The sequence below is a fragment of the Plectropomus leopardus genome, chromosome 9, assembly GCF_026936395.1.
Source record: "Plectropomus leopardus strain MGB_pleo_1.0 chromosome 9, ASM2693639v1, whole genome shotgun sequence".
Taxonomy (NCBI): Eukaryota; Metazoa; Chordata; class Actinopteri; order Perciformes; family Serranidae; genus Plectropomus; species Plectropomus leopardus.
Genome location: NC_142184.1, coordinates 7,859,300 through 7,879,935, shown reverse-complemented (window position 1 = coordinate 7,879,935; position 20,636 = coordinate 7,859,300). Strand labels below are relative to the sequence as shown.

Genomic DNA, 20,636 nt, shown 5'->3' with positions numbered 1-20,636 from the left:
AAAATTGGGAGCAATACTGTGGAAATTTTTTCCATATTTATCCAAACCTGGAAATTACTAAAATAACATTCAATACTGCATAGGAACCCCATTAATAAAATGAGACCAAACAAGTTAATAAAAACTTTTATTTTTCTTTTTTTTGTTAGGTTTTCCCATATTTGCTCTTCAAGCTTTTCTTGCCCTTTTGACCCATCCAGCCCCGTCCCCCAAGTGTTTCTCTGACGAACCCATCTGCAATGAATTCTCCCAGTTACCACGTACAACCTCTATGCTCCTCTACGATCAAAATAACCGCGTCTCCTCAGCAACCCGCCACGAGGAAGAACACTACAATAAAACATAAACACGTCTGATAAAGCCAGAAGGATGATGGAAAAAAGCAGAGCGGGGAGAATAAAACATCTGAGACTAACACGGCAAGAAAAAAAGAAGAAAAAAAAAAGATGCGTACACGAAAATGGAGTGCTGACAAACCCAGATCTTAAGAGCAAGCTTGAAACGTTCAAGTGAAACACCTGAAAAACAGCACCGGCTAAGCCCACAGAGCTAGGCAAGAAATCATGTATATACAACATAGCTGCGGTTTTTGTTCGTTGTCAGAATTTCACAGTGACCAGTGAGACTGAACGTTACAGTGAGACTGGACACCACTACACTGTTGGTAAACTATGGTAATCATTGTGGTTATTACAAGCAAGTGATCGCACAGAGCTCATACATTCAAGCTATACATATATATACCTATGTACACAAAGTATAAATAAAAACCACATCATGAGAACCCGAAGATTATAGTTTTTTTTTTTTACATATTCAACACCAACAAAAAAATTCTGTAAAAGGGACACAATCAACCTGTGGGGGTTTTCTACTGCTACAAATTAGGAAATCCAATCAAGCAAGTGCTCATTTTGGAGTAGATGATGTTTAAAGCGCTCTCCTGTGGGGATTCATTAACAAACATACACTCAAATACGACAGGGCTTTCACGTGACAAAGCCCCCTTATCCCACTTTTGAATTCAAGCTTGCTCTTAAGGATTCACTGCAGGCCGCCGATTACAACACCCTTTGCTTAAATCTTACTGTAAACTGTACATTATTATTGATTCTCTACTATTCAGAAGACCCGTTGAGTTTAAAAATAGGACGTTAACGAAGAATAATTTCTACATAGACAAGTTATTTTGATCATAGAGGTAACGCAGGTCATTATTAAGAAAAAAAACTACAAGTTGGAGAAAAAAGAGGGACCCAAAGATTTAAAGCGGCAGTATCTTTTAACCGATTTTCATGGTTTGTTTTAATGTACATTTGGTTGATTTTATTTGTAATGAGGACCTTTACTCTTAACTGGAGTGTTCATTAATGGGAGTGAAACGCATGGATAGACCGGGTGGGATGACGTCTGGGAACATTGCATAGAAGAAACTAATTGAGTCTTAATTTGGGGAAAGAAGGTCTTTTCTTTGGGGATATCCTCTAAAATAAATCACCGCATTAGCCAAAAGCAGCAAAGGTTGAGTCAGGTATTTAACTATAGATCTTTAAATGAACACAGAGGAAGGGTAGTTCACTCCCACAATTCCCTTTGAATGCCACTGCCTATTCATAGTTCAGAGCCAGTGCCCAAAGACAAACACGCAGGCACTGCACAGGGGAAAATCTTAGCGATGCTAGCAGACGTATAATGGTACATAGTTTGAGCCTACTATTGGTTACATGTATGTGTCTGAAGTTTTCACGGGAAAACTTAAAAACACACTCAAACACTAATGGTGTGACGATTTAAAAAGGCCCTTCTTTCGTGAAATGACATTAAAAGCGTACTGTCTCTTTGAATCCCATTGAATCCCTGGGGTTGGAAAATGACAGGGGGTCAAACTCACGTCTGCTCTTTTTGATGTTTCCACCTCCTCCCACCCTTCACACTAACCCCCAGATCTTCTCAGGTGGTCCTTCAGCCCGACTTGGCTCCCACCAGTGTCATCAGTCCATCCGTGCTCATGGACTTGGGGCGCTCCAAGGGGAAGCCCAGGGCTCGACTCCACACCAGCTGAGCCAGCACGCCGAGGGCTCGGGACACGCCGAACAGCACGGTGTAGTAATTCATCTCAGTCATTCCATAGTACTGCACAGACAGAGGAAACAAGAGTCAGGCATGTCGAGATCTGTGTATGCCAGCACAGGATGACAAATCCATGATTAAAAGCAGAAATGCACCGACTGCAAGTTTCTTAGCCGATTCCAATTTCTCAAAAAAGTCTATTCTGCTGATTCTAAATTTGGCTGATACAAAATGTATCTCTTTCCATTAACTGTAACTGGCAGCATACTCAATAACTTTTGGCTATGAGTTTCGGCTGAAGATACACCCCCGTGAAAAAAAGTCTAAAGCCTAAAAAAAAGTATCAACATGGGCACGGCGTGGAGGCGGGGCTGAGATACGAGTTGGGTTGACTGGTGACAAGAGCTGCCACTATATTCGTCTCCTGCCGCAAGATCAACCAATAGGAATATTCATTTGCAATGGTGTTGATTTAAACCAGTAGAGGGCAGTCACTGTGCATTTGATAATTATGCAGAAGTCATTTATTTTGCATTAAAATGTCAAGATTTAGACCTGAGTCCGTAAACAACAATACTACACACCCACATAGATTGGCTTTCAGCTGAAAAAAGTGCATTGTGGGCTTGGTTAATCTTAGAAGACAGAACTTGTCTGTACCAATGATGCCTAAACTAGAGAGAGTCTGTAGAGAGTAAACTATTATCTACTGTACTATTTATGAAGCAGTATCCATTTACAAGAATGTAAAGGTGTATGTAGAGTATGTCATAACTCCCTCCGGCCTGCCTCACTGTGTCTGCACAGCGCTAGAGGAGAGACGCTGTGCTGATGGCAGAAGAACGCGTAAGAATTAATTACACCTTTTTCCCCGTAGTCCAAAACGTTTGTCTCTAGTCACTTTTTAGAATTAAAGTCGCTCATGAGGGTTGTGACAAAGCGTCAGTATTTGAAACCTGGGAATGAGAACGGGTTGCAGAAGCTGTGATAATAGTCAGACAATAGTGTTACTGTCTGTGCCGCAGCACGCCAATGTGAACCGTCGTGCAACGCGTGCATGTTAATATAACCCGCACAGAATCTGCCATATCGGAGACTGAGTGGTTGGTCACTGTGGAAGCTGAAAACGAGCTGACTGCGGTCACTGGCCAACCGTTTGGCGAGTCTCTTACCTGCAGCAGCACTCCGCTGTGGGCGTCCACGTTGGGCCAGGGGTTCTTGGCCTTGCCCTGCTCCAGGAGCACGTTGGGCACAATCTTGTAGAGCTGGGCAACCATCTTGAACATGGGGTCGTTGGGCAGGTGCTTCAGGGCAAACTCACGCTGGCAGGTGTAACGTGGGTCAGTCTTCCTCAGGACAGCATGGCCATAGCCTGGCACGACCTACGAAGAGAGACGGGAACGTCTTCCTCAACTTACTGATCTGTGCTAATCCCTCTACTAACTGTAATCTTTGTATTTTAGCATTTTTTGAACAGTTATTAAGTGCTAACGAAAAAAGAAAAGAGCTCTGTTAAGTCAGAATTGACCTATAGAAGTCTATAAAATTTGTCTCGAGTTTTAAACAGTGCAATCTTCGGCTGACAAAAGGGAAAAGGCCCAATCACTTTTGGTTTTGGAAAAAGCTTCCTGAATTGAGAAGGAGGGCCACCCTTAAAAAAACATAATGGCAGATAAAACTTGCAACATCCTGACTGGGTTTATGCCGACATAACTAAATGTGAGTGCAACACTTTGCTCGTAATAACAAGTGTGCGTTTACCCTTCCAGACTTGAGCGTGTTCCAGATGTAATCCCTCATCCTCTCATCTGACACCTCTCCGCCCAACTCCTTCTGCAGGGCGGTCAGCCACACCAGCACCTCCTGTGAGAGGCAGAAAAAAACGACATACATCGACGAGTTATAGCTATTAATTTCAGTCATCACACACAATCAATATAAACACTAAGTACATCATTATGACATTATTTCATGACACTATCTCAGCTGCTTTTCAGTAAAAATATCTGAGCAGGGGCATGTAGCAGAAAGTAGAAAACTGTTCCACACACAAACTCTCCTCTGTGTGAGCTCTGTGAATTTTAAATGTCAGCATCAAGTTGTTTTATTGTAGAACTCTGGCAATATGTCAAAATCATCAGTACGTGAAAAATTTAAATGAGAGCCAAAACTGTCATCTTGAACGCTTATTAACAGAAGTGGCTTGAGCGCTGTCAGACTGTGTGAAACACGCAGCTGAACCGTACAATTGCATCTAATCAGCTAATAATCAAACTGATGGGAAAATTTATTGAAGGTGATACAGAGAACATGACAATTTCTTAGCCTAATGAGGCAGAGACGAGACCCCATCCCCGTCCACACACACAAGGCAAGCAGAGGGGATTAACAGTCATTCAACTCAAAAATAAGCTTTACAATTCATAACTGTGTGAAAACTGAAAGCTGTTCTTCCGCTGTGTCATTATTTTTGTCGGCAGTGCCGTTCAGCTGCCGTGCAGACATGTCACACCGCAGAGGCAGGGCAAAAAACCTCAATCTTGAACTGTCATATCATGCGTAAAAAGCACCAATAGGAAATTGTTCCAAAAAGTTTTTTTTCACAGCAGACATTTAGAGAAAAGCCCAGGCGTCACTAATAACATCTAAGCTCCAGTTTCCCAGTGAGACGTGAAACTGTGACTGTGAGCCAGCATGTACAACACCAGGACACTGAGGCCAACGCAATAACATGGATTCCCATTCTTTCCCATTTCATCATGCTTTTCCTACTGTGACATGTCAAAATGTCCTTTGTTGGGAGACAACCTGAGGGATATCGACCCCTGAAAGCAGCAAAATTACATCTCCCATATCTGAAAACGGAGTGTAATTCAAAATAACAACTGTTTTGTGGAACGAACCTGATTGGCCAGACCGTGCAGAGGACCAGCCAGACCATTCATGGCAGCGCTGAAGGACAGGTAGGGGTCAGACAAAGCGCTTCCCACCAAGTGGCTGGTGTGGGCACTGACGTTGCCTCCTTCGTGGTCACTGTAACACCACAGAAAAGGAAAAGAAAATGGACACAAGTTAATGCAGCGATTTTCAAAACAAAAGCAACGCTTATAAAGCAGTATGAAATCTGTAACCTGTAAATACGAAAATAATTAATTTTAAAGTTAATAATTCACTGATTAATTGTTGGAGCTCTTTAGTAGCTATTTACAAACACTTGCGTCTGAACAGCATATTTCTGCGTTCTTCCACGTGCCTTTCACATGTGAGATATATTCACCAGTAAGGACTTGCAACACTGCCTTTACTTTGATCGTGTCAAATTGATTTCACAGGCTCTGCTTTTTGTGCAGGTTTGATGCCTAAACAACATACAGGTTGTGTAAAATAACATAATCTGCTATTTATTAACTGTACCCCTTACAACTCATGTGGCAGGACTGTTGTCAGTTTAGAGACCGTGTCCACTAAAGCGTTTTGTTTTTTCCCCCCAAGGCCAGGGTATTTTTTAAAATTCTTTGCAATGGGAGCACCACCTCAAAAATCAAAGCTTGTTTAAAATCTGACAGGTCTGTTTGAAGCTGCACCTGTGGATGGTGAGGTAGAGCCTCATGAGCTCAGTGAACTGGGTGTCGCTGTAGCCCAGCATGTTGGTGAAGTTGTGGGACCAGTCCAGGTTTGGGTCGATAGCTCCGATGCTGCTGCCCTCGCGGTACAGGTTGCGGTAGATCTTGGCGGCAATGCAGGGCAGCTTGGCAATCAAGTCCATGGAGTCTTCATAGACAAACTAAGGAAAGCAACATAAAAGGATAAATCTACTTAAACTGCAATGCATCCAATAGTCAAGATATCTCACTTTGGGTACACATTTTCATCCCAGTGAAAAGGTAACAGAGTGTGTAGATGTGAACTCACCTCCCAGTACTTGGTCTTGTGGACACCCTCGGAGTATGCCCGTGCGAAGCTGCTCTCGCTGTTCAGAGCTGTGATGGCAGCACTGAACTGAGACATGGGGTGAAGGTTTGTGGGGAAATTATCCAACATGGTGACAACGTGAGAGGGAAGTGCTGCTCTCTTTGCCCACTCTTTGGACACCCAGTTCACCTGGAGGAACAGGAGTGAACATTGTCAGTTTAGTGGTGCTTTTTGCTACGTCATAATTAGATATGCCTTAAACAAATCTTTAAGATTGTGATTTGCTAAATTGAGCAATACAGAGCCTGATTCCAATCCTTTGTTTGACGCTGGCTGTCAAGTAGGTGTTTTTTTTCACACAAATCTTTCATGCACAGCCTATCGTAAAAAACCACAAACAATAAACGGCAGCAAAATGAGATCATTTATTTCTTTTATTTATCTGATTTGAGCTCAGTGTGAGAGAGTATCTAGTATTTTTCTTGTTTTTTCACTAATGCTGTAAAAACAAAAGCACCATGAGCAAAATGCAGATAATAGTAATAAATATAAGTAATTCATTGTAATAACTTAATTGTACTTTAAGTGGACTTGGTATCAGCAGATACTCGATACTGAATGACTGAGATCAGGTGCAAAAAGACAGACATCCCTATTGACAATATGTGCAACCACAGTGTAAAGGAAGGGCAAAAAATATGAAAATAGTTTTTTTGGGAGAAGATATTCCAATATACTTGTTAATAAAGGTAAAGTAGTCTCTGCTTTTTAAATGTTTTTTAATGTACACGTTTTTATTGATCTATGGAACCGATGTGTGATTTTATGTGAGTCTCATGGGTGTGAATGCTTTTTTTTCATGTTGTTTGAGCCCCTAACTGAAGGCAATTTTCTGCCACTATATGATAGACGATTAAGTTTTTTGAATCTTAAATCTTGAACTAAACATCTTTGGCTGATTGAATATTGAAGAACAAAGGGTTAAAAGGTAGAAACTAGTCTTGGGTGAAAACTAGTAGTCAGCTAAAAGGAGAAAGCTTATCAGTCAGGTTATCCTCATATCAGTCTTTAAAGGCCGCTGGCAGCAATAAAATGTCTACTGAAGGTACAGGCCGCGTCTGGTTCCCCAGTTATAAAACAACTTCTGGTTTATGTAACACAGTTTTCTGGAGTCATACATAATTGAAAAAGTCATAACCAACGCTTCTGCTGCCAAACATCTTGTGATTCACTTTCCCATGTTCATAACAAAGCAACAGTTATCATGTTGAGTTCCTCTTTAAACTGATCAGAAGAAAATATGCCACTTTTATCAACATTTTTTATTCTGCAGGAATATTAATTTTGAAAATGATGAAACACTGCTGGGAGATTCTGTCAAAACCTGACGAGCAGTGTCGGAGTTACCGGCACTGACAGATGGATGAAGAGGATGAACATCTGCACAGCGCTCCCTCATTACGACTCTACTGCACAACTATCTTTGAAGCTTCAGCGATTCTCTCCCACTCACCTGCTCCTCAGTGGGCACCTGTCCTGTGACCAGCAGCCAGAAGAGACCCTCGGGCAGCGGCTCCTCGCCTCCTGGAGCTTTGGGCAGCAGTTTCTGACACTCTGGGATGCTGTAACCCCGGAAACGGATTCCCTGTGTGTCAACGGAGAGAGAGAGGGAGGAAAATACATATTCAAATTATCCTTAAATGAACCATCAACTGAACGTTGGCAAGCGGCCAACATGAGCTCTGTCTCTGACAAAGAATTCGGATGATTCATTGAGCAAGCTTTCCACAAAGATAAGATGTTGCTATTCTGGCAGTAAAAGTTCAAATTTGGAGGCTTCTGGCACATCCTGCCACTATTTGATCATATACAGCGATCTTTATTATTGCACACTTTAATGAGTTTGCCACCCTGACTGTAAACAAGCAGTGATTATAAAGGTTAATTAGGCTTCTTGCATTTTGCATTTTAGCCACACTATGGTAAAAAAAACTGGAATATTTATACCACTGCTTTTTCTGTCCACATTTGAAGTGGTAGTGGTTCTGGTGCCTGAAATTAAGTACCAGTACGCAGCACTACTTTTGTCAGTACTTACTTTCTCTGTAATAACAAAGATTTAGTTTTTGAACAAACTTCAGGGGTGGCTTAGTAGACTAACGTCTTAAATTAGTCTTAATGTTACCCACATTTTGAGCTTTTTCAATGCAATGTCATAAAAAAACTGAATAGAAATCCCACCACCAATGTCTGAGCATTTTTTCAGACTTTAAAAAAAAATGTATTTAAGACATTTTAATTCCAACTAAGGCCTTATTTTTAGATTAATGTATTCAATACCTTTAAAGGCGTTTTATAAATTGTGGGAGCCCTGTGTAAGTGTGTCTGCTCGTCTAGCAGTAATACAAAGCTGTGATTAAAATAAAATTTAAAGTACATCAGACGTCGAAACTACTGCTGGGGATCGACCTTAGGGCAAAAGTTTTGGCTTGCTGGAAATCAGACGGAGAGAAACAGCAGAGCTCTGTGGCTGGCATCTGACTTCATGACGCTTTGTGGCACTTCCACCTCTTGTCTAAACCTGGCCTTCTCACCCAGGGGCGCTCCCAGATACTGAAATTTGGCACCAATGGATTTAAAGTGAATCAGTACTTAGTAGTATCAATGAATCATTTAATTGGTACACTTAATAGTACTGACAGATCCAAACTTGTGTTAATAAGATCATTAGACCTTAACATTTATCTTTTATTTAATGACGCTTTCACTGTTACTTTGACAATATTGCCTGTTTTAGCAAGTGTTTGTAATGCGCCCAAGAGATGGCTCTGCTGTCAAAAAGCACAATGTTAATGAAGACAGTTAATTTGTTCATTCATTTGGCTCATAAATGTCTGTATTGTATATTTGGAAAATGCGGCACTCCCAGTGGACTTTTAATGCGTGCTGAGCAATAATAAAGTTGCTGCTTGATACTGAAGCAGCCTGGCCAATGAGGATATCCCCTAACTGGGCAATCATCGAATTCTTAATGTGTTTTGTCATTAATTATATTTCTAATATTTGTCAAACACTGCAGCTGACTCTCTGCTCTCAGACTCTCAGCTGAACAAACATACAGGAGCATTTTGTGGTGGGATTGTTTCAGACAGAGGCATGTCTTTCTATCAACATGCTCACTACGTTTTGAAGCGGATGCTCAAGGTTGTAAAATGTACATGCATGGCAAACCACAACTTGCTAATTAAACAAAACAGTTTTATTAGAATCGAAAACAGATAAAATAAAATAGCCATTAAGCTGACAGCCAGTGCTTGTTGAAAGCTCTGAATATCTTGTTTTGTGTTGTGGCCTTTTCACAAGATTTACGACAGCAATGCTGATCAGTCACTGGAAGCTCTCAGCTTCAGTTAGAAAGCAATCAAGGTAAGTGCCCATGAGGCAGGCTAACCTCCAAAATCCTGAAGGTGTTTAATTTAAAAATCACTGTAAGATTCATAACGCTTAGTGCCACTTTAGAGGCCTACTGACCTCATCAGGATCCAACACAGAGGTCTCGTACACCAGACCCTTCATGCCCCTCATACCTCCATAGACCTGCGGATGAAAACACAAACATAGAGACATTATATACTGAAAACACTATTTACACTAAATGTGCACAGCTGTGTGTTTAGAGTTACAACAGTCATATGACACTGGTCGTTGGATCTTCAAAGGTAAAAAGACCCTCTGGCTGAACTCAGCAATTCCTAATTTAGGTCATTAATGGCTGCCAAGTCTTTCACAAGAACAGGAAGAAAATCCATAAAACTAAATTTAATAGCCCTGGCTTCTATTTGCCTCAGCCTCTGAACTCAAGCAGAGTGTATCTGAGGCAGCCCTTTAATTTAATTATCTTTGCACAAAACTCTCACCAAAGATCGGAAATAAAATCAAATTGTTCATTTAAACCAGTATAAATATTACTTAAGAGAGGAGACAAAGAGACAGAAAACGTTTATGGTAGCATGAGGAAAGGAGGGGGGGGGGGTAAAACATAGAAAAGTCACGTCATCAAAGACACTTCACATGAAAATATACACAAATTGGATTTTTTTTAATAAAAATGTTTTGAATTTTTTATTGACGGAAACTTACAGACTAAAAGAATATAAATTATCGTGGGATGGACAGATACTCTGACTTTAACACTGCTTCAGTGGTAGGGAGTCACCTATTGTTTCATCCGACGTTTACCATGCTGGTAAATTTGAAATAATTATATTTTGGTACTGGTGATTTCAGGAAAATGAACTCAAAAATTGAATCATGAATAATCTAACCAAACTAACAATGTGTTGCATGTTCGTGTTGCATGTCCGTATTGACAAAGGTTCAAGCATTTATATTAGTATGTGCAATTTGAGCAGCTTAAAAGTAGCAGGTAATTGACAGCCGACATCTAAGTGAGATCTGCGTTGATTTGTCAAAACTTGTAGCCACACCCCAGCTGCACGTAGCCTATTTAACGTTAAGTGTGTTACCATGAACTGGAGTAAGAAAATAGACTTTAACACTAATCATAAACATATTTACATAACAAGGATGGGCCACAGTTGAACACTTACTTGTTGAGAGTGAAACAGACCAGAGTCAGGATCCAAGAGCTCTTCTAAAAGCATAATGGCAACTAGCCAGAGGTGTAGTGAGCGATAAGCCAGAGAGGATGACGCAGTGGTTGCATTGATGTGTGTGTTTATATGGGGGCTGTGCGACTTGGCAGTGTATGGCAGAGGTTTGAGTGACTCAGCTGAAATGTTTCTGTGCAGCTTCATATTGTGACCTCATGGGGAGATGACCCAAGAGTGATACCTGACACAGTAAATACGTCTGGGCAGGCTGAGACGGATTAGGTGAAGCCAATATGCCACGTCTAATTCACATCACTGTCAATGGCTCACTCCTCCCTAAATTAATACAGTGGATCAGAAGATTCTGTCTTTGTGGTTCTCAATTTATTTTGATCTCTTGACACGTTTAACCATCCAGCTTCTGGAGGGTGACTCACCATGTCAACAGAAATCTGTCCTATGTTGGTTTTGCCATACTGTTGTTTAAAGTTCTTGATCCTGGTCTGTTCTTTAGGGATGAGGTCGGTGAGAACATCCTTCAGATTCTGTGAAGACACAACATGTAATCAGTCACTTCCATCAGATCTTAAAAATAAAAGAAAATCTTCCAATGTAAACTTGGGTTAATTAAACACACTTCATGTAAACATTTTAGGAAAATAAATTGATCTATCGCTCCACAAAAGGTCAGCGTGTTCTATTTATAATCACGAGAACGCAGAGTGAAAGCCAGTGCACTTTAAAAGTGCCACTAACACTACAGAATAATAACCAGGTTAAAATTTGCAGCACGCAGACGACCTTGGAGTGAAGAGCGTACTCACTGTTGTTGATGCGCTGGCATTTCTGGCAGCCACAAGGAAGTAGGTGGCATTCTGTGGAGCAGACAAAGAAATAATAGGATTTTGAGTTTCAGTAGCACAACCGCAAATCCTAATAAAATATTTAAAAGGCCTAGGAAGCATTTTTAGGCTGCTGAAGCTTCTTGTATATGAACTGAAACAACCTTGTAGCAGATCAAAATATTCTGGATAACAACTGAAAGTCTATTAGCTTGCAAGCCCTAATAAGACCAAAATATGGTTTCAGATGACATCATGCACAGAGAGCTTCAGATCTTTTGGTTGATGGTCCTACAGCTAAAAACATCTATGGACTAAATAAACCACTTTAAATAAATAATCCATAAGTTGTCAGAAACATCTACAAACCAATTATAGTTCTTCAAATCATAATTACAGGCGCTTTCTGATCATGTTACATCTCTCTCTGACCATTCACCCCACAGTAAATGCTTGGCATAAACGCTTAGCACTTAATTAGGAGTCTAAATTATTCATCTGTCCTTCCTACTATTGACAAGCACTTCATTTCTACCCGCTGCATGGCCTCAATTTCTCTGGGCATGCTGTCTAAAAACGCATCAAGTAATCAACATGTCTCAATTTTTTAAACCTTTTCTATCGTGTTGGCTGGTGGTTACTTTCTCCTCCAGTTCATACAAATAAACTGGTGTCTGGGCAGAGAGCTACAATCAGCTGCAACAAGTAACAACTGGTGAGGACGACGCCTTGACATTGCTCTCATGACGCATGGAGGACAACCATGCTGGAGTAATCTTTATTTGATTGCAAAATTATTTGAAAATGTTTTCAGTCATACAAATATTGCACCACATCAAACAGCACAGCGTTTCACTTAAAAAATTTTTTTTTTTAAAAAAACAACGAAAAAAAAAACATGCCACAACCTGTCAACAGTGTCAACATGTGTATTGATTCATGCGCTCATGTGGTTTCCATCTTTACATAATTCCACCGCTGGTGTCAAAAAAAGACAGTTTGATAACATTTTCTTGTTTAATTTTGTGTGGCTGCATTTCTATCTATGGATTTGTGGATTATTTTCTGTGGTTGTACTTTGGATGTTTTTTTTTTCTATTTTAACTTTTAAAAAGTTAAAATAAAAACCTGTAGACAGATGTTTCATTAAAAACAATAATCGTAGTGCATGTGGTTGTTTTGCATAAATGTACAATTAAAGTACTACTGTCCATATCAAATAAAACATAAAACATAACTGAAACAACTCTTTACTCAAAGTGAGCGCAGATTCTTTTTGCTACAATATAAACGTATGCCACTGCAGCACACAGTAACAAACACACCTTTAAGTCTTAGTCTTTTATTATTTTAGATTGAACTCTTGGTAAAGCCATTCCATAAGCCATATTCCAGGCATCCCAGTTTAAAATCCAGAGTGATTTAAACCGTCACAAATATTAATATAAATCTAATGCTAGTTTATTAAACATGATTCTGAAATGTCTGCTCAGCAGGGCTGCATGATTAATCAAAATATAATTGAAATTGCTAAGAGTAATATCCAAATTGTAGGAGCTGCAATTTTTTGTTCCAGACAAAGGGAAAATGTTCGTGTGATGCAGACCCCAGCAAAAATAACATTATCTTTTTTTTCCAGTGAAAATGAAATGCAATTATCTGTTATCTGTTGTTTTATGACTGTTAAGCACTTTGGTCAAAGGCAGTGGATTAAATGTGCTCTACAAATATTGTTTGTCTTGACTTGATTACAATGAGAAACAAAATATTTCTGTATAATTAAAGGTGCATGGTTTTGTAAGTCTTAGACTGTTGCTGAAACTTGGACAAGAATAGGGGATGTACGAGAGATTAAAAAACTATTGGCCCTGACTATGAAAGTGTTTGGAGGCTGGTAATCTTGTTGGAAGCTCAGTAATGGGAAGCTGAACCTGCTGCTGCTCACCAGTGAAACAGGACTCCTAAATCAGCTTATCAAAATATATCAATGGGAGGGAGGAGTCTGGGGGACAGCTGGCTCTGCTCCCAATGGAATACCCTCCTCGTAACCAGACAGATATGGCCGTACACACAAGGCCCACCGAAAAACAAAAGGTAGGATCTTGCGTCACCACACACGCTCCACACAGCTGAGAGAGAGATTATGTAACAGCCCAGGGTCTTAAATATAGAGCGGCAGGTTCACTCAGTCACTCCCAGCAGCGTCCTGCCTGGGAGAAAGGTTATAGCAGCTACACTGCCCAGAAGGGTAAAGGAGTCAACGCAGAAGTATGTGAAAAAACGTGTTTATCAGTGACGAAAAAAATATGTTAAGTAAACAAAACTAAACCTACAACCTGGAGAAGGAAACTCTGTTGAAAGTAAACATACATTATATTAGTGTGCTGTCTGTTAGTGACAACTTATCCTAAAACAAAAACAAAAAAACACTGTTATAACCTTAGATAAATACTGTATTTAGCATTTGTTGAATAATTTCCACTCCTTGCTTTTTTTTTTTGCAATTTTCAAGTTCTGGCATTTAAATTTTTGGCCACACACACACAAAAAAGAAGAATAAAAAAAATTACACTCAGATAGTCATCTCTGTCTTATGAAAAACTGGAATCATCTGAAGCAAAAAATTATTATTAGACAATACTGTCCTTGTTCTCAATCTGCGAATCATGTGATTTTTTCAGTAACAGTTGAGAGACAAAACATTTTATGGTGACAAAAAATATGCAACTACAAAACAGCTGGTCAATAAAACTTCTGAGCAGCTAACAACTGATAAGAAAGTAAGGGTGAGTGCGACCCAGGTTATATCTACATATTTCTAATTACAAGTCTGATAACAGGGACACGATACCCACCTTTGTGTACAGAGTTCAAGGAAAGCATTTAGTCACTGATTATCATTGCTTGCTTGAGGAGAAGAACATCTAGTAAGTTATTATTCATGTTTCAGTAGTTTATACGAGGGTTATTTGGTGTCAGCACCAGTCTGGGGCTGAGAGGTCAGTGGAGTAGGACACTAGATTACAGTCAGTGGAAAGGTTACAGTCAGCATGCTTTGTCATTGATTATAAGTGTTTTAGCGGGCTGGCCAAAGCATACAACAGAGTTCCTTTAATTAAAAAAAAGTGGGATATAAGACTTTTTTAATGCCACTCAGAATTAAATTTAAGACCAATTTTACAAAAGCTAAAAATGAAGGAAAAACACACGAGGTGACATCAATTACTTAATGTTAGAGAGAATTTTACCAAAATACTTATTGTAACATTAAACATTACTTTTTGGTGATGTTCATGCAAGAGGCATTCTGTAAATTATTGTGGTGTTTTTTCACCCATCAGTTGAGATTTTACAACACAACATAGAGAAACGTTTCATAACGTTTCACTTTCCATGTCTTAGTATTAAAGACATTAAAAAGCTCAATTTAAAACATTTTATTATCAAGTTCTTCATTTTCAATTAACAAATTCAATTCCAAGTAAAAGTTTTAAGGGCTCCGCGGCAAACCTGTATATATAAAACATACTCAGTACAATATTTAAGGAAATTTTCAATCACTTGCTCAACTCTGTCAACTGGGATTACATAATCTTATAGGACACTAGATGTCTGAATCCAAACTAAAATCAATTGTTTCTATAGTGATAATTAACACTTTGAAGAGCACATTTTGAAGGTATTTTTATTTTGAAGACTTAATTGAATTATCTGAGGTTAGATATTTGGCTGAAATCTTAACTTGAAGGTCAGTGGGGGTGGTGAAGACACTCAGTGGAGTAGGACAATAGATTGGAGTCAATGGAAAAGTTGCAGTAAGCATGTTTTATCACTGATTTTACGTTTTTCAGCAGGCTAGCCAAGCACACATCAGGTGGTACAATCATGACAAACTCAGTTAAATATTAAAGAAAATTTTCAAGCACATGCTCAAATCTGACAACTTGGATTACATAATTTAATTTGGTGCTAGGTGTCTGAATCCACATTAAAAACACTTGATGACATTTTGGGGACCATGCAACATATTTAGGGGGCGACATCAAATGATGTGATGTTAGATTTTTGGCTAAAATTTTAACCTGAAGGTCAATGGGGGTGGTGAAGAAACACAAAGTTTAAACTCAGTTAATAGAGAAAAGGGCATTCACGCCGTCTGTAGCCGATCGATATTAGTAAATAATCTCTATTTATAACACCGAAAAGAGACAGGACAAGTCGTGCCGTCAAACCGAGTTAACGCGATCTGGTCACTACTGGTTAAAGAAACATGTTCAGGCGGTGACAATACCAGGCCAACACCGGGAGCAACGGTTCCTGTGCTAACGTTAGCTCACAAGTCACAAGTTCGCAAATAGCACAGTTTCAACATTATAGCATCCCTACATAAAATAAGAACAAATTAAGGCTGCTGTTATAAAGCCGTTATACCGGTTTAGCGATTATTAGCTTCGCTCTTGGTTAACGGGGCTACAATGTGGTTGACTGGGCTAAGCCAGCTATTAGCCTACACCGTTAGCCGGCTAACCGAACGTTAGCTTCCGTTAGTAACGTCCAACAACTTTGACTTCTAAAGTGGCCTCGAGGCCGTTTTAAAGCCCTCTTACCTTTGAATTGAGGAGTTTAGGCGCTAACCTGCTGACCGTCAGGAAGGACATTGTGTCTGTGTGAAAGTGTTATCTCCACTTATTCTTTACAACTAGGGAAGCCGCTGCCAGTGCACCGCGGAGCTGGTTGAAGGTGCCCCTCCAGAAAGCAGAAGGTTGAAGAGGGATTCAGGCCCGCAAGTAGCGGCGCTGTTGATTGGACGATGGGCTGGATAGGCACGACAGCGTGAAGGGATTTGATTGGCTGGAGGGCTGCTGGGTGAACGCTGATTGGACAGAAGACCTCCTCTATGTGTGACGACAGCTGGAGATCAGGGTCTGTTCAAGAGCAAATGTTTGGTCTAATTTAAGTTCTTATGTTTTAAATAACTGTAACATCTATAATGATTTTATCCTTAAATATATAATTTGTAATTATGATGATACAAGTAAAAAATATTTGAACTATTGTTTTTTTCATTGTATCCTTGTAATCCTTTATTCATAAACAAACATTTTATATAAATCACTTATTTTTATACTTGCTTTTGTTGTTGTCCATTATATTTTTAATTTTATTGGTAAATGCATTGATATTCGAATTATTTATTATTAATATTTATAATGTCCTTTGTAGAATGTCAGTTACCTGTGCTCTCATGTATGTTAGTGTTCTTGTTTGCCTGACAAATTTTGTACATATTTTTGTTAAATAAAGCTGTGAAAAAAAGAACAAGCTTTATAAACCTCTCCCTTTCTCTATTTGGCTGAAACAACACTACTGTGATGCATTTAATGAAGCACCTGTTGTAGCGACCCTTACCCTAGATAATGCAACAGGGATTCTCCTCTGCAAAGATCTTTATTAATCAGGAATAATTAATATAATTAATATTAATAGTGCAACCACTGTACAAACCCTAAGCATGTTTCGAGAATTTTATGACATTTCTAGGATTTCAGGACGTTTCTTAGATTTTAGGGCATTTCTATGATTTTATGACATTTCAAGGATTTTAGGACTTTTCTAGGATTTGGGGACATTATAGGATTTTAGGATGTTTCAAAGATTTAAGAGTGTTTCTAAGATTTAAGGAGATTTCTAGGACTTTGGGACAATCAAGGATTTCAGGACAATTCTAGGATTTAATAAGGTTTCTAAAAAATTAGGGAAATTCTAGGATTTTAGGACATTTAAGATTTTATGAGATTTCTCTGATTTTGGGAAGTTTCTTGTATTTCAGGACAATTCGAGGATTTAAGGACATTTTTAGGATTCATCATACACACTGCTCCTTTAAAGGCAATCTTGCATTCAATGGACTCTGAGCTTTAACCCTCAAAATATGGTATCAAGATAAATGAGCAACATTAAAATGAAGATATGGTTACCTGAATTTAATGAAAGTTTAATCTCTGATGGGAAAGCAATAATAAGCCTATATTTTTTTGCCAATTATCCTAAGATGCATCTATATATTATTCATATCTGAAATATGATATGTTTGGCATTCTCACAAACAACTGATTCATAGATTTGGCAAGTGGTGATTGAACTTAATATTACTGGCCATGATCTTTGTAGCCTTTTACAGCAGTAATAGCAGATAATATTTGCTGTAAATACCTCAGCGGTACTTTTACACAGATCAAAGTCAGTTATTTCCAAGTGTCTATGCATGATAGATCATTTTTTTCCCATAATTATAAATTTCTTAGACTACGGCCATGATGATTAGTGAAGGAACCAAGGTAGATTATTGCTGTAAAACAAGAAGTTCAAACTTTATTGTCAAGGATTGTTTGAAAAAAAGGAGTAGCCGGTCGTCTAGACTCAAGGGCATTTGTTTTCAAACCAACTGCATGCAGTTTACCAGTATGGTTTGGTTGACAGTTTGATGTCCAAGCCCACTGTCCAACACCTCTGTGGACTGGAATGCAATGGCTCAACAGTTTGTTCGAAGAAATAATTTAATTCTGCAATACACAAGAAATGCCAAGATGTACCAAAACAGAAACGTTCAGTACTTCCAGATACAGTAAACAGACAGACCTACGTACACGTTCTTGCGATCGTCCTTGAATCAGAGCTTGTGGTGTAAATAGTCACAGTTGCATACTCATTCTTAATCACATAATGCAAGTAATGCTAATAAAACCAGTGGTCCACAAAGTCCACAAAATGTATTTGGCACATTTAGAATGATCCTTATGCTTCATTTAACTTTATTCGAGCCGGGAACACACTGTGCAGAAGACCTAAAATAACTCTGATTTTACAACATCTTATAGATAACGAGGCAGCTCAGGAGAGCGAGCTGGAGGGCCAGTTTACACGCTATCTTAGTGTGACAAGCCCTTTTAACATTTAATCAGTAGTGGTAATAGCAGTTGTAAATCAACAATTGCTTTTTGACTATTTAGATTTCCAAAACACATCCACAATGTGATTTTGACAAGTCAGAGTTGATTTTTAGATATCTTTAACTCCATTTATGACATCTGTAATGTAAGAATAATTGTAAAAATCTACAATGAACATTGCAATGGTATACTGCTATGATAAGAAGAATTAACATTGTGACAAGTGAGTATTGAGTTGTGGATATAATTAATTAGAAAAGGAAAGAAAAAGTCAAAATTACACTATGGATAGGTCAGCTTGGAAGTGTAACATGTCAAAACTGAATTATAGATATCTGTTATTGAGTGTCAATATATGTCAATGGGTAAAAGTGATTAAGTATTAATTAAGTTAAAGATATTCACAATGGAAATTTCCACAGGTAAGAAATTAATTGTTGATGTCAAGAATTAACATTTTGACTAGCGAGAAATCAATAGTAGATATCTTTATAGAATTGCGGCTAGTCAAAATTAAATAATTAATATGTCAGCTTGAAACTGTAACCAGTACAAATCTAATTTCAGATCATAATCATAAATACAACTGTCACTGTCAAAAATTACATTCGTTCAAATATCAATTATATTTGAGATACCTACAGTTCCTTTAATAACAAGTCAAAATTGAGCTTTAGATACTAAAAAAGGGATTTCCACCAGTCAAAAATGTCTTCTGGATATCTTTAATAATGCTCGTATATATCCGAAATGAATATGCTAATTTAAAGAGGACCAGTGGGTTTTGGGTTGCTAATGACACGATGCCTACATTTCCAAAATGGTTTGTTAATATGCCGAACATATCAGAAATGCATCTGTTGATATCTGAAATGGGTGATTACATTTCCATTAGTCATGGTCGTTTTTCAACATGTTGAAATTGAATTGTAGATATCTGTAATTGTTCTTACATGTGAAAATGGAATTCACAATGATATCTATATTGAAAAATATCTGTGAATCAGATTTGACTGGTTGAAATGCAATTTCTACCAGTGAAAATATACAAATGAAAATATATTGACATGTCAAAATTGTTTAATAGATATCTTAAATTAACATTTCAATGCGTCAAAATGACATTGTGACATGTTGAGGTATCATCATGGTATCGCTACAAGCCAGCTCTGTGGATAAGATGTTAAAAGGGCTTGCCATAATCTCAGTTAGTTTTGGATTAAAATCTCCTTTGTCAGTTTTTTAATCCCAATTGTTACACTTTATATGACTGGAATCTGCATAAATCTAACTGTGAGCCTGTAGTCTGTGCTGGTTTATTCAGAAATCTGTATGGAAAATCTTGAAAGCTTTTGAGTCTTACGATGTGTTCCCGGCTGTTGGCAGATTTTGCACTTTTAACCCTGAAGGGCCAGTTTTCAATCTGCAAAACACAGAAAATGCAATGTAAACTAATCCACATCATGCAGCCGTTACGACATGCATGTTTTTAAAACCTTTGTAAACCTTTGGCAGAATCAGTAGCCTTCAAGTCCACGTCATCTTAGTGGATTCTGTAAACAAACAGGGCCTTAAACATACAGTATAACAGCAGAAATAATTGTGTGCAACAAGGTATACAGTACATCAATTTTTCCAGAAGTTGCAGGAGGTGATCTGATGTGTTTGGTCCCCACTCCTGTGCTCTTGTGCCTGGTAATCCGACCCAAAGTAATGCATAAGATGGCATACAGTCCAAAGATAGTCCGTCCAGACGGAGGGGCTCTGGGCTCAGTCGTCTTCCTCCTCATCGTCCTCTACAGGATCTAGGAGGATGCTGTGCTTCAAGCAGGTTTGGAGGTAGTTCACCACAGTCCGCTGGAAGTGCTGGATGCTGCGCGGCTCTCTCAGGATGTGGCCCTCGTCTGGGTACAGCTGCAGCGAGTAGTTGGCCTCCACCTTCACCAGTCGGCTCAGGAGCTCGGCGCTGTGCTGGAAGTGTACCCTCGCTTTGGACAAACACACAAACATTGAGATTAGATGTGAAAAAATAACCAAAAGAATTAAATGAAAAAAAGATGAACAACGTCTCACCATCTGCAGTTCCATGTAAAATAAGGAAGTTCTCATCTTTCAGCTTGTTAACCTCCTCAAGCAAAGAGGCAGTCTGAAAAGATATAACATCCCAATATTATGGGCACATCTAGCTCTAACATAAGCAATAAATCCAACCTTCATAAAAGTTTAAATGTTTTTGATGAAACTGTTAG

The 20,636-nt window shown here is 38.8% G+C and overlaps 2 protein-coding genes across 2 annotated transcripts in view; both read right to left on the bottom strand.

Annotated features, from left to right (window-relative positions):
* Window positions 1-110: 110 nt before the first annotated feature.
* On the bottom strand, window positions 111-16,210 carry cs (citrate synthase). Its single transcript, XM_042491090.2, has 11 exons — window positions 16,045-16,210; window positions 11,420-11,470; window positions 11,033-11,140; window positions 9,514-9,579; window positions 7,496-7,627; window positions 5,983-6,171; window positions 5,655-5,854; window positions 4,974-5,103; window positions 3,832-3,933; window positions 3,243-3,452; window positions 111-2,133 (listed from the first exon to the last, which is right to left on the bottom strand). Exons 1-11 carry the CDS (start codon window positions 16,093-16,095, stop codon window positions 1,963-1,965), a joined length of 1,410 nt encoding a protein of 469 aa, XP_042347024.1. The 5' UTR covers window positions 16,096-16,210; the 3' UTR covers window positions 111-1,962.
* Window positions 16,211-17,976: 1,766 nt separating this feature from the next.
* LOC121947204 (inactive dipeptidyl peptidase 10) overlaps window positions 17,977-20,636 on the bottom strand; it is a 35,486-nt gene continuing 32,826 nt past the window's right edge. The window contains exons 25-26 of the mRNA XM_042492141.2: window positions 20,461-20,533; window positions 17,977-20,375 (exon numbers count right to left, since the gene is read on the bottom strand). Coding sequence (XP_042348075.1) covers window positions 20,158-20,375; window positions 20,461-20,533 — 291 coding nt within the window. The 3' untranslated portion in view covers window positions 17,977-20,157. The remainder of the gene's footprint in view (window positions 20,376-20,460; window positions 20,534-20,636) is intronic.